Source organism: Oryzias latipes, chromosome 3 (genome assembly GCF_053564925.1).
Source record: "Oryzias latipes strain Hd-rR chromosome 3, Olatipes_Hd-rR_3.1".
Taxonomy (NCBI): Eukaryota; Metazoa; Chordata; class Actinopteri; order Beloniformes; family Adrianichthyidae; genus Oryzias; species Oryzias latipes.
The window spans coordinates 40,210,111-40,237,057 of NC_136239.1; the positions used below are offsets into that span (position 1 = coordinate 40,210,111).

The window sequence follows — 26,947 nt, forward strand, 5'->3', positions numbered from 1 at the left end:
CTCCACCGGCGGCCAGAGGACACACCCCCGCCTGGAACACACCTCCCGTTATCCAAACCGGTGCGGTTGGAGCAGATTTCCGCTAAAAGATGATCCCTGCCCTCCCCCGCGTGCTCGCCGGCTTGCGGCGGGGAAGGGACAGCGCCGATCCGGTTACCCACGACAGACACAAGCGGTTGTTCTCCGGTTACAGGACTTCACTGTCGAGGGCGGAGGCCGTCAGGGAAGTCTCGCTCCGGACGACTGCACCTGATCTGCTCTGTGAGCTCGGGGGGGGGACGACGACTTATCTCCCCCCTCAAAAGGCACAGAGATTTCCTCTCCTTACGTCCAGATGAAGGCTGAAAGGCGGGAAAACGCAGCGTGTCACAGGCGGACGCTTTACTGAGCACAGAACCGGGCTTCGGCGGCGCCGCTGGGCTGGAAGGGGACGCCGCTCATAATGAGACGTCTCTTTTACCCACCAGCTCTCCATCGCTCCCGCTGCTGTGGCGCCCCCCCCCCATTATCGGTGCACTTGAACCCGGGCATAACAATGAGTTCACAGAGACGGAGAAGTGCCGAGGCCTTAATTGTATGTATTTAGTCACGCAAACAGAGGCAGTGGCCTGAGAACGCCTAGTTAGCCGATGACATCATTTAGCCGCACAGCCACTTTAACTCAATGGGGGCTGCTGCGCCATTGTCACTTTGCTGCCCACCCCCCACCTCTGTCTCTGACTCTAATGTCCAACAATTTAGGCAAATGCTGCGGCAGACGTCCAGCCTGAGCTCTGAGAGACACAAACACGGCAAGAACACGCACGTGCTCCTATAAACACGGAGGGGGAGGGGGTCCAGGTTGGATGGTTGGATGGGTCCACTACAGACACACAAACAAAGTGTCTCCGACCCCCCCCCATCAGTGAAGAAACATATGTTGGTGTTTGAAGACGATAAACGTGGTTGCCTGATTTCTTTTTTCAAAAATATCAACTTCTGATAAAAAATGAAAAATAAATTCAGAAATTAAGATCAGGCAGAAATGCTGATGATAAAAGGAGATTCCACAAAGCCTCCAAACGCAGAAGTGAATCTAAAACTATTGTTTTTGTCCAGGCTGGGGACCGGCACAGGGGGACCCAGACTTGGGGCTGCATAGCAGGCAGCAGCCTGAAGGGTCTTGTCCAAGAACCCACACTGGATGAAGCTCGTCCCGCCCCCTGGGAATTGAACATCGGGGCTTATTTGATCCAAATGTTAATGTTGGGGTTGTAAATACAAAAAGGTGTAATTATCTCCAACTCCGAGTCCCGCTTCACAGGCCGCCATTGCTGTCAGGAAAATCTCCGGGTTCGGCCGCAAGGCATCTTGGGATACAGACAGCATAGAAGGTTTCACCAGACCGATTGTTGAAATCAGAAAAAAAAGGCTGTGTTCGTTGGCCGCATGTGAAGGAGTCGTTGAATTTGGACAGCACTTGTCGCAGCGTCGTGACAGAAGCGGCCTTCAAATGCAGCCCAGGAAGGACGCAGCCCTCCCATTTGGACACAGCCTGTGTCTTTAAATGCATGGCCTGGTGTCATGACAACCGTGTGGGCGGGGCTGACATAGGCACCTATTGCTATGGATGACGTTTGTTCTTTCCGTGTGACATAAAAATCCTTAGACGTCTTCATGCGTCCCAGACAGGAACCAATTTGTAAGTCAGAGAGAACGCCGCATTCGGCCAAAGGGGGAGGAGCCAGCACACAACCTCTGCATCAGTTGTTTATAGCAAACCTCCAGATCTCTGCTTACTCCAGAAGAAAAAGTCGTCATAATTTGGTGGCTCCTCCCTCACTTCCTGTCAGACATGTATTACAAATGTACACCCTAGTAACAACGTTTCCATGGAAACATAAACACTATACGGCGTAAAAAATGTCGCGTACAGTGGGGAAAAGGCCGGTGGAGCGGGGACGTTAGCGCGTCTGACTTGCTCGGCACAATGACAGAGCGGCGGGGGGTGGGGGGGTGCTCTTCCAGCAGGGATGTCAGCACTTGAAAAATCAATCACCATCTGGGCTCATCTCACACAAAGGACGGCATCTCTGTAGCATCTTTCATTTGGTGCCTCTCTGTTTTAAGTCAACACTTAACTCCTCGCCCCGATCTGCAGCTGGAGCTGCACGCCCGGGTCCAAACCGAGGACCTGTTTTCGGCGCCCATATCTAAGCCATTAGGGCCGGCGCTGTGTGAACACACTGCACCAAGGCTGGCGCACAAGGTCGCTCAAAGCAAACAGGGATAAGAGGAAAGAAAAGCAAAGATTGGTCTGCTGGAGTTGGCACCCCAGGTCAATGAGTTTAGCTCCCATTCACCAGAGGACCTGTTTTCTTTGCTTTTTTGTCATGAGAAAAGTGAATCTAAGTGAGTAAAAATAAGTGTGGGAGTTGAAAGCATGTGTGAGTCTCTTTTCAGTCGCACCGCTGTGTGAGAAATACCAGCGGCGGGGGCTGCTGATGCAGCAAAAGCATTTAATACTCGACAAACAGTTATCTAAGCCCATGTCCAATAGCTAGACACCACTGTAATGTGACCTACATACTAAACGATTGGAATTTTTTTGTGTGTGACAGTCGGGGTGTGGTGCACGGTGGGGTTTAGGCGTGAACACAAGTCATTCAGATGTCAGTAAAAAAAGACGGCAGAATCTTCCCTTTTGACCGGCCTCCCTCCCCGTCTAGAATGCAGCAGAACACAATGTGCCCTCCCGGGCATTGAACACTCCCTCCTTTGATAATTCCCACTCTCTGGAAACAGGACTTGCTGGAGGCCCAAGGACGGCTCGGTACCTGTAGGGATTACTGTCTGTTGTTTAACTCGAACACTGACCTGAGCCGCCGAAAGTGATGGAAAAAAACAAACAAATTTGGCACCAAGCCTGGAGAAAACGGATGAATCAGACTGAGGTGAAATACCTCAGTATGATGCTAAACAGTTAAGAAACCTGCTGCTTTTGTTGGACATTTCTGGAAAAACGTCTGACCTTTAACCTTCTCACAGCACTTCCTTTAAAGGGACTACAAGCACAGATCAGTTCTCCTCTCAGGTTCCTGCAGACACCTGCACCATCGCGAGGTCAAAGCTGTTGCATAACTTTAACCTTTCGGATGCGGGAACGCCATCATGGCAGCTTCACGTTTGGAAAAGGCGTCGATGAAACTCAGACGCGTTTCATTTTCCTTCAGAGTTTCATAGCGAGACCTGAGATGAACTCAACACCTCGTGGTTTGATGTCAGCCTGATGACGGTGTGGCGGCGGCGGCAGCAGCAGCAGCTGTAAGCTTTGGTTGTTCAGACACAAAATCTGTTTTCATCAGCTCCAAACAGGAACCTGGTTGATCAGTTGCTAAAGACCAACCCCCTCTGCCTCCTTGACTTTACAAAAATGATGATTCAGAAACTAAATTGTTATTTATATTTTGATGCTAAATTGTACCAAAATGCATAATTTAGGGGCCTAACACAAAGCCCTGGGGGACTCCAATAGTAATGTCCCTACAGAGTTTGAACCGAAGTCACACCAGCTGTCAAACCAGTTCATCTTAAACCACGTTGCTCCAGTGTTTGGAGTAAAATCTGTATATTCTAGAGCTGATCATCAGCAAACGCTTTACTGATGAAAGAGTCTAAAGACTTTTCAAGTACTGGAAAAAAGTACATGAGAAAGTAACTCACAAACAAACTGAGAAAGTAACTAGGGAAATACCTGAGAAGGTCACAAAATAAGTACCTGAGTAAGTAACAAGAAAGTTACTAAGAAGGTAACTGAGTAAGTAATGGATTGGAGACAGTAACAATGAAGGTAACCGAGAAAGTAATTGTGCAAGTAACTGAGAAAGTAACTAAGAAAGTACCAAAGAGAGTAGAGACCGGTGGGTGAAGAAAAACTTTAGTTTCAAAAGTGATGCCTTTTTCAAAGGCATCACTTTTGAATTTTTTGTTCAGCTAGAATATTGACCCAGTATGAAGGCAGAATAGTAATAATAGAATAGTTAAGAACAGAAAAGAAAATACTTTTGACTGAAATCCCTTCATATTCTAAAGATGTTTTTATTTTTACAGTGAGGACCCATTTTCAATCGTTTCCGTTTCATGTACAGATCTTCAAACATAAAGAGTATCGTTTTTTCTCTGGTCTGTTTGGTCTTCATGGATTGGTTCAAAATTTACAGAAAAACGTCTCATGAATATTTTTTATCTGTACTGTCGATGTATCGTGGTTCACCTTTGGCGCTGTCGCTCTTCTGCAGATCTCAGATCTCAGTGCACTGTGATCTGTGTTCCGATTGGCCGTAGACTACTGTCAATCAATCGCCTCCGTGTCACGTCTCTTGTACAGAAGCGTTCAGTTTGTCAAATTTACATCTTTAGTTTGTTTTCAATCCATAATCCTGGACGTGTTCTTCTATAAAGGTTTGAACTTTGTGAGTTTTTAAACAAGAGAGAAAAGTGTGAAAATGTTCAAAATGTAAAACATCTAGAATCCTACTTTACTTTATAATATATATTTTTAGAACCCGCAATAAATGAGGGACCACTGTATTTGCATTCATGCTCCATATTTCATCTGGATGGTTTTCATTTTTTGTAATATTTGGTCATTACAGTCATGTCTTTACGTCTAAGGGTTAGAACGAGGTCGTTTTGTCCTGTGGGGGCTGATGGGAAGAGCCGCAGAGGTTACAGTGTCCAACAGGTCATTCAACGCTCATTTTTCTCTTTTTTTTTGTTTTTGTTGAGTGACTAAAGCGATGTGCAGAAACGTCTCTTTTTTTTATGGGTTTGTTTGATTCCAGTGTTTCTCAGCTTTGTTGTCAACGTTCTGGCTGTTCTGAAAACTTGCAGAGGCCAGTCAAGCACACATTCACTTCAGAAGCATTTGTTGGGTCGGCTTGAAAACTGATGAATGAATCAAACGCGCACACACACACACACACACACACACACTGATGCGCATCAATCTGCCTGGCCACGTCAACGGAGCAGGTGTCCTTAGCAATGCACCACTGCGCTCTTGGATCTGTGCATCACAGACCGCACAGAAGCGAGAGGACAGAGAGACGGATAGATGCGGGCGTCAGCCATAATGGCGTGATTTGTCTTTATTTGTTTATTTTGTTTGCTATCTGCAGAATTTCGGGGGATTATGAGGCTCTGTCATCAAACTGGAAGTAGCCAGAGCTTTGAGCGTCCGTCTGCTTCCATAATTTCTTTGCTGAAGAGCAGCAGACTCCTACACTCGTTTTTTTTTTGCTTCTTCTTTCTTTGGGATGATAAAAAAGCGGCGAGGAGAAACTAAGCAGAGAAAGATGTACTAAGTAAAGAGCAGGCTTTGCCCCCCGCGGAGCTGGAGCAACACGCTACATAAATAACCGTTATGAATCACACGCTTCGGTCCCAGCCCGCCATTCCTCAAACCAGATCCAGTTTCTATTTTGACACCACAAACATTAGCCGGCGAGTTCGCCCGATGCATTCACACCGTCCGGAAGGGAAACGGGTCGCTCTTCACCTCCAGGAGGTCAAGGGCGGGGCAAAGCGTCAACCAAAACACCACAAGCGCCTCAGAAACAGCTCCTTCAAACACCAGCTGCCTTTTCACTCACTTTCAGCCCAAAGACAGGAATTGAGTCACAATGGCGTCCAGATTCAATGAGAAAATCGAAGACTTTCTTCAAAGACCATCCGTAAAATAAGTACAAAAACCTGCGAGGCTTCGTCTTCTGGAAACTCTGCGCCCTTCTTTTAAACAAGCAAAAATCCGGCCTCCATTCACAGAATCTCCTTTGTAAAAACTTAAATACGTCCCAATGTGCCGTGCGACAAAAGGCCTGGAGGATGGTACCACAGGGGCCTGCGGGGGGGTTTCATTCTTCCCCATTCCTCCTTCATTCAGCTTCTTCTTTTGGAGCATTAGGGCGAGCGGCCATTGAGCTACAACCGCTACTATAAAAATGAATCGGGATTAAAATGACCTCACACGCAAAATTAAAGTCCCTCCAATGTGCCGTTTTTATTGAAGACGCTCTCCTTGGGAACAGGATTGTTTCCTGACAGAGCGAACAAAGAGCACCTTCCAGGAAGTGCCTTTGGAGCCACCCGCAGACAGATTTCACATATCAATCAAAAGAGGGAGTCAGGGGGGGTGGGGGGTCCCTCACAACACAGTATCCTTGCGATGGCTTCTAGACGCACATTTTGGGAGTGTTGACAATGTTACGTTTTGTTTGTGTTGAGTGGACCGAGGGGCACACGGGCGCAGCCACCCACCGAGCCAGCCGTGCAAATTTGAAACCTGGTGTCAGGGCGGGAGTTCAATTCCCCGCTGACGCTACACTCATTGTCCGAAACCACAGAGCTGGAAATAATCTTGGGGCTGAAACTGCGGTTTAAGGTCCGGCAGGTCAGCCAATTAAACGTTTGTACTTACATGAAGAGCGAACGTCCACCGGATGAGGGTTCGTGACGCTCCTGAACCCCAGAGGGGCCGACCTCAGAGGTCACCCCCGCCCCCCAGGCTCCTCCAGCACCTTCAGACCCTCCACCGCTCCGCTCTGCTTAGAACCGCTCTGACATTAAAGCAGATCTCGGAGCGGCTGCAGAAAAAAAGCCTTCATGTGGCGCATGTGTGCTATTTTTAAGTAGGGGTGCTGTGCAAGTGTGGAATTGGGGACAAGGCAGCCTTGCACCGGGCCGTGACACAGACTTATGTTAAACCTAATTAGATCATGATAATAGCTTTAGGGCCCCAGTGATCAATGCTAGAGGTCTGTGGAGATGAACTTTCTTTAAGTTACAAGCTGGTTGTGCTCGTTTTGGCGCGTGCGTTGGCACGTTTCCACCGTTTTAAAAAACCACCAACCCCGGCAGGAAGTCTTCCCTTTCACACTAACCTTTTTTTAGTCGGGAATGTTTCTCAGTCAGCACAACACCAAGTCAGTCCAAACTGATGCTTCACCTCACCAGAAGACTCGAGTTTTCAAGTCCAAGTCAGACATTCAAGTCTGATCTCCCTGTGCCGGTCCCCAGCCCAGATAGGACACGGGTTGTGTCAGGAAGGGCGAAGACATCTCTGCCAAACCACCTGTGTGAATAACTGGAGGCTGATTGGCTGTGGCGACCCCTAACGAGATATGCACCCCCCACCTCCACTCACAAGTCTATGACAAGCGTCAAGTCCCCCTTCAAGGTGAGTTTTGAGTCGGTCTGAGGAAGATGGGAAGATCCTGTTCGTGTCAGGTCTGACATCACCGCATGTAGGATGTTGGTGAACTCCCACTGAAAGTCCAAGTCCTTCAAAACTGATGTCAGGTCTCACAAGTGAAACCTGAATCCCCTTTCAGATCAGTAAGGGCTCACGTCATCGAAGGACTCGTTTTAAGTTCAAGTCCAAGTCTGGATTTTTGGATCAGACTTTCTAATGGGTTTTAAAAAGTCTTAAGGCATCAGTTTTAGAAAGACAAGTCACATTCCAAGTCTCTCAAGAGTGAGTTTTGGGGACGGTCTACCAATGCTGTCCTAAAATCAAGTTCAAATCTCTGGTTTAAGGAGGTCTTTGATTGACCAGTTTCACTTGTTAAAGTCTAACTCATTTCTTTGGTTTGGTAACAAACACAACAAGTCAGCCCCAAGTCTAAAATCAACAACTCCGAGTCGCACCCCGAGTCTGTGAAGACCAGCAGCCTTCATCAACAGTCTCTAAGCTGCCACATGTTTACAACAAAACTGTTTTCTGGCTGAGGCAGAGTTCTGCAGGGGTCCAAAACCAAGACCGGAACCTCAAATCCAGAAGAAGTCCGGTTTCTGTGGATTACAGAAGGCCGTGCTGTACCAGTTCTGATGTTCTTGGAATATTCCTGATGTCCTTACATTTGGAGATTCGGGAATCAGCGAGCATCTCCCATAATGTGTCCAGATCACACCAAGACGTTCCATCAGCAACATTACAGAGGAGTCTAGTTTACAGCTCCAGACTCTTCAGATCGCTCTCAGTGAGGACTAAGAGGATTCTTTATGCTTCCATTACTAACTAATGAAATTTGTGTAATGTAATATTTTAACATGTCTGGGTCTGCTTACATGCCAGCTACAGCTTGTATTACTTCTGATTAGTCTTGATATCGGATGCTGTGGGATTCCCTGTACATATCAGCTAAAGTTGGAGCAGTTGTTGAATCTCGACGCCCCCGCTTCCGTCTAAGTACTTCTTCCAACCCCACTTCCCGGGATGTGATGGGGGTTAAAGTCATCCATCTGTCCATTTTCTATACCCACTTCATCGCTTTCAGGGTTGCGGGGGGTAACTCAAGCCTGTCCTCGAGGGTTTGGGGAGGGATTACGGCGGGCAGGTCTCTAGACCAAAGTTGGAACACGCTCGCCAGATCCGTCTGTCGTAGACTGAGAGGTCTTTGGACAATTAGACATATTTTTGAATTTCTCCATCCCTCATAAGAGTCACTTCCATCCCGGAGTCTCTGGAAGTTTCTCTTTGTTCTGACGGATAACCAGCCGAGAAAAGACTTTGAACCCAAAGGCTTCAACAGGAACGGACATTTACGACAACATTTGACGACGACCAACTATCTCTGTTGTTTTCTTCACCCGTACACAATAAAAAATACTGAAATCTTTGTTCCAGTTCCAGTGATTTTTAATGCAATGATCTACACACACAGATCTTTTCATCCTAATTCTTCGCTTTTCTTCCTCACTTTAGAGACCCACTCCAAAGAAAATGGTAATTTCAACATGTTCTTGTAGCATTTTTCTGATGATGGACATATCTTTATTATATGTATGTTTGTCTTTCAAATCCTCGTCTGAGCTGGAATCTAGATCAAAACTGGACGGCTGGTTTTCTCCAATACTGCTCGCCAGCTGTGTTGCACCATTAATGTTATCTAGGGGTTATGAAAGGCTGTAAGCTAGTGGGAAAGCATGTAAACACATGGATGATGTTAGGTGGGGGCATCGCCAATGATCCCGCCCACAATTAGAGGTTGGTTTCTAGTGAACTCCTGCTGCTCTGCAGAAACGTTGTCCTAGAAAACGACAGAGGTTTGTTGGATTTTGGCTTAAAACAGCATCATCATAGCTAAAAGACCACTTCAAAAACAGATCCAAAGGTGATCGGAGTGAGTCTTTAAACGGTTTTTGGTTGTTTTGTGGAGAACAGAAGCTGCTGAGATTTCTCTGTGAATCAATCTGACCTCCGGAATTGTTTTCTTTACTCCGGCGATGGTCGGAACGTCCTGGTTTCATCCGATTAGGGCGGGTTCTCGGTGGAGGAACGACACGAGAGAGAAGCCAGAAGCAAGGCTTTGCCGTTGAACGGCGAGGTGTTAAGCTTTCCGTGGCGACATCTATCTCTCGCCACCACCTTGAGGGCATCTTTTAAGCAGAGGAATTTAGCCATTACGTGGCATTAACCTCATTAGAAAACACTCTTTAGCCGCTCCAAGATAAAATTGATTTACTGCTGCCATTTCCACCACTGCTCTCGATCAATGGTTAAACTATCCCTTTTATGGCCCTGTGCACACTCTCTGCTCTTTTCTCCAGTTTTCTTTAACTGCTCTTTAATTTCACCCCCCCCCCACTCTTGTCCTTGTGCCAGGTATGCAGTCACCGAGCGGCAGAGCTGCTCTCACTTCCACAATGCTTCTCATCTATTTGAAAGTGGGTGGAAACGGCAGATTCACTTGCAGATTCCTTGAACCAATTAAGCCCAAACTTGCTGTCTAAGTGTTCTGGAGATGTCTCCTCACAGTCGGCCAAACGCGCAGCAGAGTTTCTATCTTAACGCCGTGTTTGTGCAGGTTTTTTTTTTCCTTTCTCTGGAGGTTGTTGAAGTTCTTCACCACGCAGGAATGTGATGAGCCCGGGCAGCTGCAGATAGACCAGCGCCTTCCTGGGAATGTTTTCTTTCACATCACCCATCTGGAAATGTCCGAGCGCTTTGGCGCCGGAGCGGCCCGCGTGCAGCAGGTCCAGCACACCTGGGCTTCCGGCCCGACAAACCGGGACAGAAGGGACCTTCTCAACGGCATTTTCCTCTTTGTTTCGGCATTTTCCTCTTCCTCTTTCTTTGGTTTCTCCTCAGGGAGTCCCATCAGCTAAGAAGTTGGAAAAATTCCCTGAAGATCCACATTTTTGTTCTGACTAAAGGCTGCGTCTCACAGCCACTACGTTGGTCATCCAGGAATGAACGTAGAAAAAGTGATAAAAGGACATTTTCAGCGATCCATCACAAACCAACCAGGTAAAAAGGTTAAAGCAACATAAAAGGCAAAAGTTTGTGCTTCAATTATGTCATTTTAAAGTCATATGTGAGCTGTGTGTGAAAAGTCTGTTAGACATAGATGAACAACTTTGTGTATCTTTCTTGCAAAAATCACGCACATTTGCATCCGATTTACCTAACAATTGTTGCTAAACTACGCAAAATAGGCGTCAACTGTGTCGTTCTCAGGAGACGGCTCAAAACAGAATTTATGTAAAGACCCGTCGGCCAAACCCTCGACGGCGTCTGCGCTCATCGAAACACTTTGGAATGACGTCGATCACGCGTGGATCCCAAAAGACCAAAACATCATTCGAGGAAAATGCTTCAAATGTGTCGCGGCCTTTAAGCTCTAAAGTTCATGACAAACTGCAGCTCCATGCCGGACCTCCTTCTCCATTTCCTGGAGAGGCAGATCAGCCGCTGACACCAGTTACCAGGTCACATCCAGAACCCTTACGGTTCTCCCCCCCGAGGACTGGAAAACACACCCCCATCCTGGTTTGTGGAGCGACGTCTAACATCAGAGCCGTCTGTCGTCAGCAAGACAACACACAATCTTTAAACCACGGATTTGATCGGATCCCGAAGCTTCACATTCCTCTGGAGTTGAGTCAACCTCGTAAACGGTTGAAGAGTTGCAGATCAAAGATCATGAATGTGTAGAGTTAGATATTCAGAGCCACATAGATCTGGGGATTCACGCCAATTCTTTTATTACAAGAGGGATAAAAATAATTTTTGATTTTATCATAACAAAAAAAAGGCTTCAGCCAGGAGTTTACTGAAACCTCATCAGATCAGCAGATAAACACGGTGGTGGGAGTGTGATGATCCGCACAGCAAACACTACGGAGTACATCCACCTCTGAATAGCAAAAGTACTACACTTCATAAAGTATACTCGAGTATACGTCAACTATAGACCATGTAGTGTAGAAAGTATATAACCAGAATATTTCTTTAGACTAAATGGGAACATTTTAAGTTTACAATAAATAGATGCTCAGCTTCACTTAAATAGACTACCTGAGGTTGACAGGCTGAGATTCTGGTTCGGGACCTGAAACGTTGAATTTATGTGATAAAAACGTGAAAAGCTCGTCTGAATTTGACGTTTTCTGTTGAAGGAAAGACAAAGCTGTCGATGGAACGAAGGTCTGAAGTTTCACCACGTTTTTTGCCACTACTGTAGAAAATAAAAATACAGTTTAATGACAAAACAATCAAAGTGAAGAATCTTTTTGACAGTTTTTCATATGAAAAAGTTCACTTTTAGCAGACTGATGGTTGGTTTCAGACAAAACTGTTTCCATCAATTGGTTTGATGGATTTTCATTGTTCTCTAGTTTGCTAACAGTTAGTCTTGTTTTCTGGATTTAACTCTCAGAGAACCTCGATGTTCCCTCCGGCTTTTCTTTGGCTCTCGCTCAGATCTTCATCCTTCTTCTAACCAGCAGCTTTCAGTTTTTTTTTTCTTTTATTAGTTCAACTGGTTTCTAACAGGTTTTTTCTTCTTCAGATTTCTACACCAAACTCTGACAGTCGGAGTGAAGAGAATCAGCAAGTCAGGATCCCTAGTGATCCCAACATGATCCACTCAGGGCTAAAGAAAGAGAAACGTGGAATCTGATGGCAGATCCTCGAGAACTCTGCTATTTTTAGCTGTGACACCCCCCCCCCCTTCTCCTCCCCCCCGTCCCTCGCCGCTCCGTGAACTTTTAGGTTTGGACGGTTTGACACAAAGCCGCGAGTTCCAGGCGGCGTTCATCGGGGGAACGTTCAGCCACGGACCGGGGTCGGGATGATGAAGTCAGTGGGGAGGGGGGGCTGTTGTACGGCTAATCCCCACCCCCCACTGACATTCCTGCCCGTGTGGCCGAGCGCACGCCCACTTCTGGCAGCTCAGGTTTATGTGGACTTTTAAGCCAGTCACACAATGTTGTATTTCTTTCACAAATCAATAAGAGCGCCATTTGCCCCCCCTCCCCCCTTCTCCTTTCTCATCGCTTCCACGTCTGAGAGAATTGATCTGAAGGGATGGAGTGATACCAGCCAGCCGAGGGAGCCCCCCCCCCCCCCAGCACCACCACTCTTTTGACACATAAATAAAATATGTGGCCTTTTCTGCTTCAGTTCACCACAGTGTCAGTTCTGAGAAAAGAATCCGGAGTGCAGGGCTCGCCCGGAGCTGCCGATACACCGGGTGGGCGGTGGTCGCCTGGGTGTCATCACTCCCCGTTTACGAAATCCCCAAAACTTTTTTCGGAGAAAGACCTTGAAAAGGCGCGGCAGGCGTGGCGTTCCTCCCAGACAGGAAGCGGTAAATGGGGCATCTAAAGCGGTAATGAGGAGAGATCTGTCCACCTGCGGACGCTAAAAGTCCCACATTAATATCAGCTACCTCGCCGCCGTGCCACTAACAGATGAGCGCGACGTGTTCATCCACACCTGGGCTAGATATTCCCAGTGTGACGGCGAAGGCTTTTCCACAGCTGCCCCACAAATAGCTGCTCGCTGAACTAACCTGGCATCCTTCAGGGCCGGCGGGGTTTCCACCTCACTCCTGCAGGGGCTCTGGAGCATCTCCCACTCTAGCCATGACTTGCACTTCCTGCACCACCCCAACGACAGGTGGTCCCCCCCCGCCTCCGAGCAGGTCGCTGCCCCGTTCAGATGACGACAGCGTCGGCGTGAGGCGACCTCCCTTCACGGGAAGACTAATGGGATTAGGGAGGAATTATGTCGACATGCTCACGCCGTCCGTCTGCAGCACGCCGCACGCTGTGGCCAACTGCTGGCAGGCCGCCGTCACCATCACCCCACGCCGATTGCATCAGGAACCTGACATCAGCAATCCGCCCTGCTTCCCGCCCCGCCCCCTTAGCCTCCATCTGTTCGCCTTCCGTCCGGCGCAAAGAAATCCAAGAACGCAAAACATTCCGAGAAAAACGACAAAATCTGGCAGAACAGACGCCGAACGGCAGAAAACAAGACGGAAACATGCGGAGAAAAACCAAAGAATTAAAAACAGAAAACTGCTGCATGAAAAATATGAACCAAAAAGATCAATAATAACAAACTAGTTCCAGTCCTACAAGCTAAATTACCGAAATAAAATACCAGCTGAATGAGGCTAAAGATTTGAAAATGCAATCGTGCTTCTGATTTGAAACCAAAGTATCAGAGATGGACGTCAAAGACGTTAAATTCCCCGTTCAAAACGATCCAATCCCAGAAAAACAAAGACTGATCAACAATCATGATGATCTAACATCTAAGAAAACTGAAAGAGACTTCAATAAAACAAACATTTGAGGTTTATGTAACCCTAAAGAACCAACGGGCCTCAAATGTTTGTTTCTATTTTTCATTTATTTAGCTGCTGATAATGAACACAAAACCAAATTGGTTTAAATACCTTTAAAGCCAACAACCAAAGAACTGATGAATGCAACAACATTTGTGCTGAGCTGAAAGTCAGAAATGATCAATGATGCTGATCCATATCTGATCTTCATTAGAGTAAAAAAAAAAGAGTGAAAAAAGTGACTTTATTCGATGCTAAAAACTGGAAAACTGTTGATCATAAATGGGGTTTTGAAAAAAGAGAAATACAATCAATTCAGGCATGTAAGCCACGCTGAATAATGCAAAAGCGTCTATGAAATATGAAATGATAACGTATAGAAAACTTAAAACTGTTCCATAAATGACCGGTTGGGTTGAATTCGTCCTCAATCTCCAGTGATGTTGAGTAAAATAATGATTTGATGATCAAATGGAGGAAAATGAGAAAAGAAGCTTTAAAATCCTAACTGAAAGGGTGAAGAGCCTAAAGTGTCAGTCAGACGTGACGCGGCGTCTCTCAGCGCACCCCCCTCCCCCTCCTAAAAGCCCTGAGTCACCTCTGACAGTCACCTCAGACGAGGGGGGGGCGGGGGCTTCCTGGACGGCGGGCTCAGCCCCGGTTAGCTCGCTTCAGCTCCGCCCGAGGTCGACGCTGCTCAGCCTGAAACAGAAAGAGAGGGGGGGGTGAATTCACTGTCACCCCTGCCCTCCCCCGCAAGAAGGGGGGGGGGGGGGTCCTCAGAGGACCTGCAGTTCTCTTCAGGAGGAACATTTTTCATGAAAAGCTTTCAGCTGCAAATTCAGACAAAAATGGAAAAAAAATAAAAGAGTCTTAAACAGCCCCCCACCCCCACCCCCAGCTGCATTAATGCACCAGAGAAAACAATAATGCATCTCGTGCATGGACCTGCAGCTACATATTTCATATCAGGTCATTAAGCGCCCCCCCCAACACACCCATTATTTACAACCGTTTGGGAAAAGCTGCTGACTGGCAGAGAAGCCCCGCCCCCTTCTCGCTCCCGAGACGCTGCCACCACCAGCTCAGGTGGGTCTGGGAGCGGAGGGATGCAAAGAGAAGCTTTTTCACCTCAGAAGCGGTTTACCTTCGATTTTCTCTGCTGGGAAGGGTTCAGTTAGGGCTGGGGGGGCTGGGGGGAGAGGGCGGGGGCCGGGGTCAATAGCAGTTATCTGTAATGGAGGGAAATGTGTTTCTGAAGAGCGGCCCGCAGCGGACAGCTGTGTTTGGACGAGCCGTCACAGATACATCCAAGTTTGGACTCGCCGCTTCACCCGTGCACGTGTGTTTGCACAGACCCAGGCAGGAGAGGCGTGTGTGTTTGCACACGCATGGACTCCTAACATGGACAACAAGCGGGGAACATCTTTGATGCCAGTTTCTTTTTTCTGTTACTGAAAACTTTAGGCTGATTGCATCTTTTTCTTTTGAAATCTGTTGGAATTCCGTCAAACCAAAGGGTTTGCTGTCGTCTAAAGTCCTACAGGAGCGTCTCCTCTGGCAGGTCCAGACCCGGTCCGGCTCTGGTTTCCCCTCCTGGCCCTCTTGGTTCTGCAGGTGTGAGAGCTCACCTGGACTCTGCTTTGAACCAAACACGCCAGAACTCTTCAGAACGCGGGTTAGTGTCTGGTTGCAGATGAACCCTGGCACGGTTCCCTTCAGTGTGAATGCAGGCGGACTTTTCAAAGAGGAGACCTGAACCACAACAAGGGTGGGAGTCAGCATTCCCATCCTTCCTCACCAAGGTGGTTCTGTCAGATTGAAGTTCAGACTTTTCTCAGAACCTGAGCATCACTGCTCTGGTGTTGAATTCAGGTGCTCTTGACCCTGACCTGATCTGGTGGAGAATATTCTCCATTTAGAAAAGTTACGGTATGAAACTTTATCGATCTGCTTGTTTGAGTCCACATGTTGCATAAACATCCTCTACATCAAGATGTTTTGGTTAAAGGCCAGATGTTCCTCTGTGTTCCTGTTGTTCTGCAGTGTCTCTGGACTTTGTCACATAGACTGAGAGAGGGTTTGACTCCAACAGGTTCTGCTGGTCCTTGGGTTGTCCAGTCCGGGTCGTAGAGAGGAGTCCCAGCATCTTTAGGGGAGCGCAGGTGTGTCTTGCAGTTCCTTTGAGGCTCGTATGGCCACCTCAAGGGATGTCATTAAAATGGAACGTACCATTGTCGTGTGCGTGGTAAGTGTATTGTGAAGTATTCGTAGGGATAATGGAAGTTACAGGCACTTGGCGTACAGGTGATGTTGTTGTACGGCGTTCTTACGCCAGGCTGTAGTCGTTAGTGAGGTAAGACTTCTGGCTCCTTACTGACCGCGCCCAAAGCTGCACACATGCGGTGTGTACGTGATCCGTAGGTGATCCATAAGACGCCTGTAGGACGTCCACACAAACTACACTCTGATTGTCTAGTTTCCTCATTTCCATAAGTCATGAGTGAGTACGTATCACGTGACCGACACTATCCTTATGCATTCTCACCTACTTCACCTACTTGGTGTTGTAGAACTCCGGCCGGGCACAAACTGCAAATATTCATTCCTCCTACACAATCAACTGTGAAACGGCTGGCACGTCCAGGAAAGGAAGGGGACGCCGACCATACGTCACATCTGATTTGATCAAATTTCAACTTTCAACTTTAAACAACGTAAAGGCGTCCATCTGATTGGCCGAATTCATAAAGGATTGATTGATTTGATTTGTTAAATACTTCAAGTTGCCATAAGATTCTTGCAGCATTCATTCATTTTCTATTCCATTTTTCCCTTTCGGGGTCACGCGGTTGCTGGAGCCTATCCCAGCCACTTGTGGGCGAAGGCAGGGGACACCCTGGACAGGTCGCCAGTCTGTCGCAGGGTAGAATGTCCACAATCACACACCCATTCACTCTCACACTCACACCTGTGGACAATTTAGAGTAGCCAATTGACCTATGAAGCATGTTTTTGGAGGGTGGGAGGAAGCCGGAGATCCTGGAGAGACCCCCGCATGCACGGGGAGAACATGCAAACTCCACACAGGAAGGTCCCCCATTGATGTTCTGTTCCAGGTCCCCCAGCCGGGACTTGAACCAGAGGCCTTCTTGCTGTGAAGCAAATTTTCGCCAACGTTTGCTATTTGCGTATTGCACAGGCTATAAATTTGCGATATATTGTGCAGGTCTACTTTGGATGCACCATTGCAGGTTTGAAGTGGAGCAAATACTTTTTTAAGTATGGGGGGGTGGGGTTAAAACATGTCTTTAGAGCCCTAAAAACTAGACTACCAGTTGTGTCTCCATTGATGCCCATCAGTGGTGTCTGCAACAGGAGCGTACCATCACTAAACACCCCCGCCCCCGACAAAAATCACCTCCAAGCAGGAAACAAGAAAAACCGCAATCTAGCTTTAAAGAAGGAGAAGAAATGTTTTAAGGGGCGATGAATTTGGAGGCGCTGAATGGGATGTTGCTACATGTTTTACTAAAGGAAATATAATGGCAGACTATTATTAGATCACATTAATCAGGAGTGTGCCAAAGGCAGTGACAGCCGTGCTGAAAAGGATTGAAAACGCTGGTAATGGATATAAATTACCCATTGTGTGATAAAAGGATTTTTTTCTCCACTAAGAAGGTAAAAGAGGAAGAGCAGAGCCACAGAGCGCCGCGTGTTTGTGCGCCGCACCGTAATAACGCGAGGTTATCAGCGCCGGATTAAAAATTTTAAGGGAATCAGATAGCGGGGGCGAGGCCGCGCTTTAAAGCCACCGCTGACAGGAAAGGGGGGGGCGGTTTAAAAACAGATTAAAGCGGCGAGCCGGGACAGAGGTGACGGCGAGGAAAAGGGGGGGGGGGGGGGGGGACTCCGATGGAGGTCTGCCAGGCTGGCAAACAAAAGATCAATAATTTCGAGCAAATCTAATGTTGTGGCGGATGCTAATGCGCTCGTCCATCACGGCGGCGGCGGCGGACGAGGTCCCCGTTGATTTGGAAACAGTCGTCACGCGCGCCCGTATGAAAATGATAATATATAGACAGGAATTGGCTGCCATTCTTTGGCATCAATCTTCATTTCTTCCTTCAGACCTCAGTTTTGAAATATGAAGAGTGTCAACACCCCCCCACCCCCCCCCCCCCCACACACACACACAACACGGGAGGACATCCGTCAAAGTGGCGAGGCCGACGGTCGCCCGCGAGACGAGGCGGAGACGGCAGATCCTTCACGGACAGACCGGCTGAGACACTTGGCAGCCACCTGATCTCAATCAGGCCTGGCGGGGGCAGCGTCGGGGGTGTTCCACTCCATCACCCCCACCCCCCCACTCACTGAAGGTGCGCTTCATTTATCCATGGGCGCCACGTCTGCTGTTTGCTCTGCGGAACACCGGGAGACGCATCAGCTGATGACAATCTTCTTAACTTTCCTTTGCCAACCGCCCCACCCCCCCATCACCAACCCACCTCCCCATGCCAATATTTGGCTCAACGGTCGGGAAGTCGGTGGCAGGTGGAAGGCACTAAGCTCCTTCTCTGCTCCCCGGGCGAAGTGTGAGGAGCAAAACAATGACAGACAAAGGTCACCTGGCCCCAAACGCCCCCACCTGCCGAGGTGTTGACCTACCAACACCCCCCCACCGGGTAAGATGAAGAAACGGAGGGGATCATGAAGTTCGTTCCACGAAAAAACAGAAAACATGAGGAAGAGCAGATGGATTCTGGGTTTAAGGATCGTTTCCTTTATTAAAAATAACCTGAGAAACTTTCAGAATAAAAGTGGAAGATTTGATCCAATTAAAATATTTGTGAAAAGAAACAGGATGTAGTTTAGGGAAAACCCTCTATTTTATCAGACGTGTATTTATTCATAAATTAATAATAGATTTATTCAAAATGAGAAAAAATAAATCTATGGTTAATGAAAATGACAGAATAAAAGTCAGAAAAACCTAAATATTTTTGGGAAGGTGTTAAAATAAAAGAGTTTGCCCCTGGAATGTCTCTGTTTTGTGGGATGCTGGGATTTTCCGGTGGAATCAAACCAGCGGCGTTGCCTGGTTTTATTTTCAGGTGTTTGGCAGACAGACATTTATTACCTTCTAACTGTTAACTTCAACAACAATAATGAGTTTTAAAGGTCACAGAGGGGGGGGCTTTCAGAGCGTTCATCTCCGATGGCACAACATCCGATTATTGCTCGCAGCTTGTAGCTGTTTGCGCCGCTTTTCCTGCGTTTGCTCAAAAAAAAAAAGAAGAAAAAAACAAACGCCGTTTCCTGGATTCACCGGGCCGGGACCTTGGGCGGTGGAATAATAAAAGCCGTGACATACGGCTGAGAGCAGGGGAGGCACGCTGTGACCCGCCGCCACCCCAGGCCCCTCCCAGCTGCACCTCATTCTCCCTCTGCTGTGACTGCCCCCCCCCTACTGCTGACATACCCAAACACCTACAAGCACGGCGCTCTTCCTCCGTGTTCGGAGCCGTGTCAGGGCACCGCGAAAGGTCAGCCTTCTTGGAAGGCGTTCAGTTTTTTGGATTAAGGCTTCCTTGAATGCAGATTTACTCCCCCCCCAAAAAAAATATGGCAGCAGCTGCTCCAAGCACAGATTCCTCCCCTCCCTCTCCAAACCTCCGACATCCTGTATCAAAGGTTTGGGGAGGTAGAAATGCGAACGTGCAGAGGGGCCACGCCGCCGACATGGTTCCTGGTCACCCCCCGTCCCTTACCCCCCCCCCCCCCCCAACCACCACCACTGCAGAAGTAATGATGTTTCTGTGCATCACTGTAATTAGCCCGTCCCATATAGACCCCGCCCACCCCCATGCCACCATCAACACCACCGTCCGGGGCGATCACCCCACACGTCACGTTGCCACTCGACTCTCCCTTTTTCCAGTTCATTCAAAATCGGTCAGAGAGAAGAAGAATGTCCTTTACATCAATGGAGGGCGGAGTCAACATACTATTTAGGCTCCTCCCCTTTGATCCTTAGTTATTAATTTCATTTTTTGCCAAATTTTAGACAGTATTCAATCATTGTTCATCTCAGATTAGCTGCCCACAAACTCCGCCCCTACACAAACAATGCTAGAGTTAACGGTTGCTATGGAAACGGGGCAGAAATCCCGGCATGGATGGAGTTTGACGTATTTTCTGTTCAAATAAATCATTTTAGCCATTAAAACAAACTTCATAACTCAAGCTAAATTGTGAAATTAATCTAGAAGAAGTCGAGGACTACAAGTTTGTGTTTAGACAAAACAGCAGTAAACAAAGTTTTTTTATTGTAAACACACAGTTGATGGTTGAAACCAAATCCAGGGGGGGACGACTGGTAAATCTGTGAAAGTCCTCCGGTTGCCAAAGGCTCACTGATGCGAGTGATTGTCTTTGCTAAATGAATGACAGGCTGTGTTTAGCCTTTGTCCTTGACAGCTGCAGCGGCGAGCCAGATGGTGCAGGCGGAGGTGAGGATGGAGGTGCACGCCGCCACCGCTGCTCCCTCTGACAGCTCGCTCCTCTTTCTGTGAAGAAACTTCACATTCAGCTGAACGTCTTCAGCATCTTCAGTGACCCGAACAAGGTCACGTTCCTGTCACTTTGCAGAGCTTCTGCCTGTGGTGCAGGATGGTGGAAGCTGGAGGAACGACACACTCAGAGAGTTCTGGTAAGACCAAAACTCTGGTTCAGCCTGGATGTCATTCATGAAGACGTTTTCAAGAGAAGAAGTTTAGAAAAGAAAGCTTCTAGCTTTGGACTTTCAGGCTGAGGACTTCCTCAAACCAGACGCTTCTTATTTAAATTCCTTCTCACATTGTCCACCACATTCGGATGGTCTCCCCAACACAGAGGGTGGTAGGATCCCCTCTTCTCATTGGTTTACCGTCCTTTCAAGAATGGAGGAAGAGGAGGTTTCTGGGGAATAAAGGAGGAGAACAAAGTCCTCCAGACTGGGAGAAGGTTTCATGTTTCCAGAAGTGTCCATCTTTGGAGCCTTGAGTTTTTTGTGGTTTCTGAAGTGTAACTGAACTGAATACCTCTGGTGATCACAGCAATAGTCCTCTGGAGCCTTGGCACAGTGAAGAATCTTGGTAAACTCTGGGATCAACCAACTCATGTTTGAGTCAGTTATCTCCAGCAAGGAGGCCCTCACTACCAAAGTGGCGAGTCATCAGCATAAAAACTAACATTCATGCGTCTTTCTGCTTGAGTCTCAGTCCAAACTGTCCTTATGGGTGGAAAGAGGCTGTCTGTGGGTGAAAAATCTGAACGGGACATTCAGGTGACCCGCAAGAAATATCTCGATCTTAGGCCGCTCAGTCAACCTCTACAGAGAAAATGTTCATGCGTATTTTTTCTAGGGGCATGCTGTGGCCGAAAGCTCGTAGAGAACACTTCTGCAACACATAAGGCTAAGAAAGGTTGATGTAGGTGAGACGCAGGCGGGTCCGACTGTACAAGAAGCTGTTCACGTGATACGTGCACGCTCCTTGCTGCAGGATGACTGTTAGAAATGAGGGAATTATCCAATCAGAGGGTAGTTTGTGGACATCCTACAGGTACTTTTCACGTGCACACCATGTGTGTGCTCGTAAACGCACCTTACTAACGACTAGAGTGTGGCGTGAGGACACTGTACAACAGCACAAGTGTGTGCAACTTCCATTAGTCTTACAAATACTACATGATACACTTAGCACACACACGACAATGGTACATTCCTGTGTTGATTCAAAGTTAAAGCAAGACACACCCGCGCTCCCCTTAGAAGGTGGCCGCTCCTCTCTATGACCCTGCACAGGCACGGACACCCCAAACACCCGTACAGGTCAACCCCCCCGGTACAGGTGCATGTGACAGAGGCTTTAAGTAACTGGACTGAGACCAGAACTCAGAGCTTCTGTGAGGGAGGAAGTCTCATCAAATCAGTCAAATCAACCCGAGCAGCAATCTGCAACGTCTTAACATGAGCTCTCAGGCACAGAGAAAGAAATCCTTCTCAAAGCTTCCACTCTCATAAATGACTGAAAGGCAGGAAGTGCATCAATCCACGGATTAGGTCCATAAGGCAGATGTGAGCAGAGCAAAGAACGACCCGTTTACCCTGCACAACATGCAGGAGGCAACAGAACCGAGGTGCGTGAAGAACCAACGAAAGGAAGGAAAACCCCACGACCAACGTCTCCCAAACCACGGACGGTTTCCGACGTTCCGGGCGCGAGAACAAAGCCGGTTTTCCAGATGTGCTGTCAGGGAGCCAACAGCCTGCCCCTCTCCGCCATCGGCCCCCGGGACCTCCCCACACTTAAGAGTCCTGTCATAGATCTCCTCAACCTCCGCCCGCCCCCCAGCTCACACTCCTACAAGAGACTCCATCCCAGAGCGTTTTGTCCTTTTTTTAAACACACATATCAAAGCTGCGGGGGGGGCAGACTGATGTTTCTCTGATTCTCTTTCTTCTTCAGCACAATGAAGTGGCGGAAAAGGGAGAAAAGAAGACGTCTCCTCGCCATCCACATCCCTTCTCCCCACGACTGGCAATACATCATTTGTATTGATGCAATATTAAATTTCAATATCGCATGTCAAAAGGTACAAAATGATAGATCAGAGCCCGGGAAGATGAATTATTAAAGGCCGCAGTCGGCGGCGCTATCGGCTGCTCCTCCAATCAGCTGCGTCACACCAGTGCAGTTGGTGATACTGGCAGCTTTTCAAAGATTTCTCTTTTCTACTCGCATCCCGGCTTTCTTAATCTCGCTTTCTGTCACTTATTAATGCTCCAGAGGAGCTCAGACCCGCGGATCTTTACCCCCCCCCACAATAAAAGTGGCATTTCCCTCCACAGATACCCCTGGAAGAACCAAATGAATAAAGTCCTAATTAAAGATTGACAATTGGACCCACGATAAGCCTGTTTCTGCTTTATAGAGGGGGGGGGGGGGGGGGCTCTTTCTGTGTGCTGTGATGTATGTGCTCTCTTAATGCCCCCCCCCCCCTCTCTGATATAGTGACTCCTGGACCGTCTCAATGCCTCGCCACTTCTTACCTGGAGTGACGCTGGACTATGATTTACGGCGGAGGTCAAAGGTGGCGTCTCTGAGAGCCTGTTGAGGGGACGGACACAGATCAGAAGCCCCGCCCCCTGATGTCTCTGTCATCATACAGCCACCACTTTGCAGGGACATTCATCTCCTGTCCATAGAGGCCTCGTTTGTGTCACAAAAACTGGATTTTAAGTGTGGACTAAACTAAAACATTTTATTCTGCAGGTATGCGCACCCCCCCCCCCCACCCCTTCACGCCAAACTTTATCCCAAAACGAAGACGATGGTTCCTTTGAAACTGACGCTGATGAGCGTCCAGTTTCAGCTCGCCGCCGCCGCCGCCAATGACATTTAGCATTACAACTGAATCAGCCAGAATCAAACTGCAAACCGCCTCTGAGTGGGCTTTTCCTTTACCCTGAACGACCCCCACCTCTCTGCCCCCAGGGGGCGGAGGCAACATAGACAATGATGTCATGTTGTGGGCGGGGCCTCAATTCTACTTAAGACTTTTGAACAGGGAGCTCGGGCAGCTTTGGCCTTTGTGGTTTTTTTTTAGCTTCTGTGTCAAACCCGCTTTAGCCCAGTTGCTATGGCAATATCTTCAGGAAGGGCGGAGCTTTTCCCGCTCACACCTGGTCAGGGGGGGGGGACTGTGACGTGGGTGAGGATCGCGTGGAACCACGGAGAACGCGTCAGCAACAATCAGCCCTTCTGGACGTCGGGCTGCTTCCCGCCGTGTCCTCAATCCCAAACCCCCGTGAGGTTTTAATTGCAGAGTCCAGATTGCCGGGGCCGGTCGGGGCCTGGCCAACCCCCCCCCCCCACCCCCCATGAGAAGTCACAGCCTCCATTTAGCTTCCAGATCCCATTCGCCAGCGAACACAGGGCCCCCGTGTTACCGTGCGAGCACCGCCTGGCAAAAACTCAACTCTCCTCCCCCCCCCCCCCCCCACACACACACACACACACTTTTGTATCCGAGCCTGCTGTCTTGCCCTAACGATGCTCTGCCCCCCCCCCCCCCCCCAGCCCCAGCCCCAGCCCCGGCTGCATGCACAAAAACATAGACACATGCAGGCAGGACTTTCTGTTTCCTCCCCTCAACAACAGAACACAGCGGAGTCGTTAGGACCTTCTCTTCATTACTTCAAAAAACCAATCATTAGACACCAGAGTATATACGTAATTAGAAAATCACTTCCTTTGCAATCCCGGCTAAGTAGTTTACATACTGTAATTACAGGGACAAAATCAATTTTTAATCATTTCACTGATTGGGCTCATCAGCTCAGTAGGAACATTGTATCCTGCTTGTTGTGCGAAAGCAACATCTGGGCTAAAACAATTACCCTTTTGTGTTGCAGAGCCTCTCTGAAAACGCCCCCCCCCCCACCCGGCCCAACGACGTGGACACTGGTTTTCTGACTCTATCTGTTCCTCTCTGCCACCCCTCCCACCCCGCTGCTCTTCCCGTTCTCCCGCCTGCCCTTGACTTGGACATGGAGGATCACATTTAAAGCTTTATAAATCAATACGCTATAATAAGCTGCTCTTGACAGAACCAGTGAGAAAGACGGAGCGGCGGGAGGGGGGGCAACATATTGCTTTTTTAACGCCTCTGTTGTTTTTGATTTCCATGCCCCCCCCCCACCCACCCAGTACGGCCTTGAAGGAAAAACAACAAATACTTAAAAAAGAGAAAAAGTCAGCAGCTAATAAAACGCTTTATATTCTCGTCTGAGAGGAGCCGGATCGATCCACATTAGCCCCCACTCCCCCCCATCTCACTTTGAAAACTCAGGAAATCAGATTTTAGAAGTGGGGGGGGCAGAGAAAAAGAAATCGGTTAATGCATTGATCACCAGTGCTGTATGCAAATCACTTTTCTCTTTTCTGCTTTATTTTTTTTTCTTTTTTGCGGATCAATAGCATTAATTAACGGCTTCGTTTTAACAGCAACCCGCAATCCTGTTAGGACGCCGCCCCCCTCCCACCCTCAGTCGTCATGGAAATGAACAGAACATGGCAAGGGCCATAAATCGGGAAATCCAATTTGACCATGAGCTCGGGTAGTAACAGTAAAATATGAGCGCTAACGCAGCACGCAGGTAGATCATCCCTCACCGCTCGTTAAACTGCTTATTTTATGACAAAAAAAACTCAAAAGAAAAGAAAGTTTACAACTTAATTCAGGGAAGTGTGAAGGGGACTCGTGGTGGGGGGTGCGGGGGGGTGATTTACAGCCTGTGTAAACAGTTAAAACCCCTTCTGCTGTCAGGCCGGAGCCCTCCGAGGTCAGGAAAATGAGCAGGGAGCGTCACGCCAAGGCCGCCACGCGTCCTGCGAGGAACCGTCCACCAAACGGAAGGAGCACTAAAACAGCATCTGGGCACTTTACTGCTGAGTCAGGCAGCAAAAGCAGAAAATCAAGCTGCTTTGACATTTTTTTAATGTTTTAAGGAAGCCTCCAGCTGTGGGGGTCCATCTCTACCTGCAGGGGGGGGTTACATGCTACATATACTCCAGTTTGAGCTTTATTATTATTGCCCGACTTCCCAGAATGAAGCAGGAAAACTTGCAGCTTCAGGTAATATTATTGAGCCTTTGAAAGCAGACAAAAAGTGATATTTGTTAATAAAGGTTTGGACGCCCAATGATGGGAATTCTTTGTCCTCTGAGAGTTTTATAGTGGGCTAAGCCTTCTACAAGAAAGTCAAGTCCACTTTATCATTGAGGACCTATAGGCGGACTTCCACTGGTCCGTCTGGAAACCGTCTGCGGTCGTCTGTGATGCATCTGCAGTCAGTCTGTCTGCAGTCAGTCTGTGATGCGTCTGCAGTCAGTCTGCAGTCAGTCTGTGATGTGTCTGCAGTCAGTCTGCAGTCAGTCTGCAGTCTGTCTGCAGTCTGTCTGCAGTCAGTCTGCAGTCTGTCTGCAGTCAGTCTGCAGTCAGTCTGTGATGCGTCTGCAGTCTGTCTGCAGTCAGTCTGTGGCCGTCTGTGATGCGTCTGCAGTCTGTGATGGGTCTGCAGTCTGTGATGCGTGTGCAGTCTGTCTGCAGTCAGTCTGTAATTTTGAATTTCAAAAACGTCTTTTGTGAGCCAAAGCGTGCAATTTCAAGAACAAGAGGGCTAATTGGTTAAGTCTTGGATGAGTGGAGAGAGGGGGACGAACTACTTGACAAGGAGATGGCGGGACAATCCACTCCTCTGAGCCAGGGGGAGCGGGGAACGGACCAAAGATGCTACAGAGACAACAGCTTTGGCCGAATTCGTTCACTACTCTGAATTGCTTTTAAAATTCCAGGCACTAAATGTTCCTGCTCTATATCGTGTTTTGGGGGTTAGGGAGGGAATTTGGACACGGCCTTAGCAAACTAACTGACTAACTGGTCATGAAACGGACTCCCCACGCAACGCAATGGAGACGCACCGCAGACAGACCAGTGGAAATCCGGGGTTAATCTTGGACTGAAGGTTAAAAAACATTTTATCAGTAAATTTTATTATTCCTACTATGGCCCAAGCCATGAGATTGATGGTCAAACATGGATTGTTCATAGCAGCAGGTAGAGATACGACTGCTAACTGATTTGAACAGCCTAACTGCAATAACAAGATAAAAACATTATGAAGACCAAAGCATTCAGAACAATGTAGAATGGTAATATTTGAGATTATTATGAGCCTGGATTTTACATTAGTGGGTAAAAGGTCACATTTGTAGTTTTAAGAGTCAATCGACTTCCTACCAAAACACTTTCCTTTATTTCTGCCCTTTGGCTCCCAGAAAAACTGCAAACAATTCTAATGTTTTCTGTTTACTGGAGCATGGTTGTTAAAACATGGCCCACACCCCCCCACCACTAGATGATGTTGCCAATAAAACAGGGCAACTTCATGGTCAACTGAGCGACCCAAACCATGATAGCGCCATAAAGGATCCCCTTTACGGGCGATACCAGCTTTATTCAGGGTATGACGTCAAAGCCCCTCCCTTCATAATCTTCATCTGAGTTCTGATTCGGTTCTAAAAGGAACTGAACCGACCGGATCAACCAACCATCAAAGAATTATTCTGAGGTGGGGGGGTGGGGGGGCGGCTTTTTCCTGGAATGCTAATCTGCCAGATAAATAATGGACGTTTTTTCACATTATGAATATTCCCAAAATGCTCTTTTGTGATTTGCTTTGAAGAAAGTGCATGTGGATGGGCGGGTGGGGGCTT

General features: G+C 48.0%; 1 protein-coding gene across 16 annotated transcripts in view; it reads right to left on the reverse strand.

Annotated features, from left to right (window-relative positions):
• Positions 1-26,947, reverse strand: part of znf536 (zinc finger protein 536) — a 336,911-nt gene that overhangs the window by 120,259 nt on the left and 189,705 nt on the right. For 8 of the 16 annotated variants that reach the window (XM_078944695.1, XM_078944693.1, XM_078944701.1 and 5 more), the window contains one exon: positions 14,231-14,321. Coding sequence is in view for 1 of the 16 variants with exons in the window: in XM_078944691.1 (XP_078800817.1) it covers positions 12,837-12,895 (59 nt within the window). In the remaining 15 variants the exon portion in view is untranslated. Of the gene's footprint in view, positions 1-12,836; positions 13,089-14,217; positions 14,322-26,947 lie in introns of those variants that run through there. The other 8 variants (XM_078944692.1, XM_023953729.2, XM_078944699.1 and 5 more) reach the window with 2 other exon arrangements.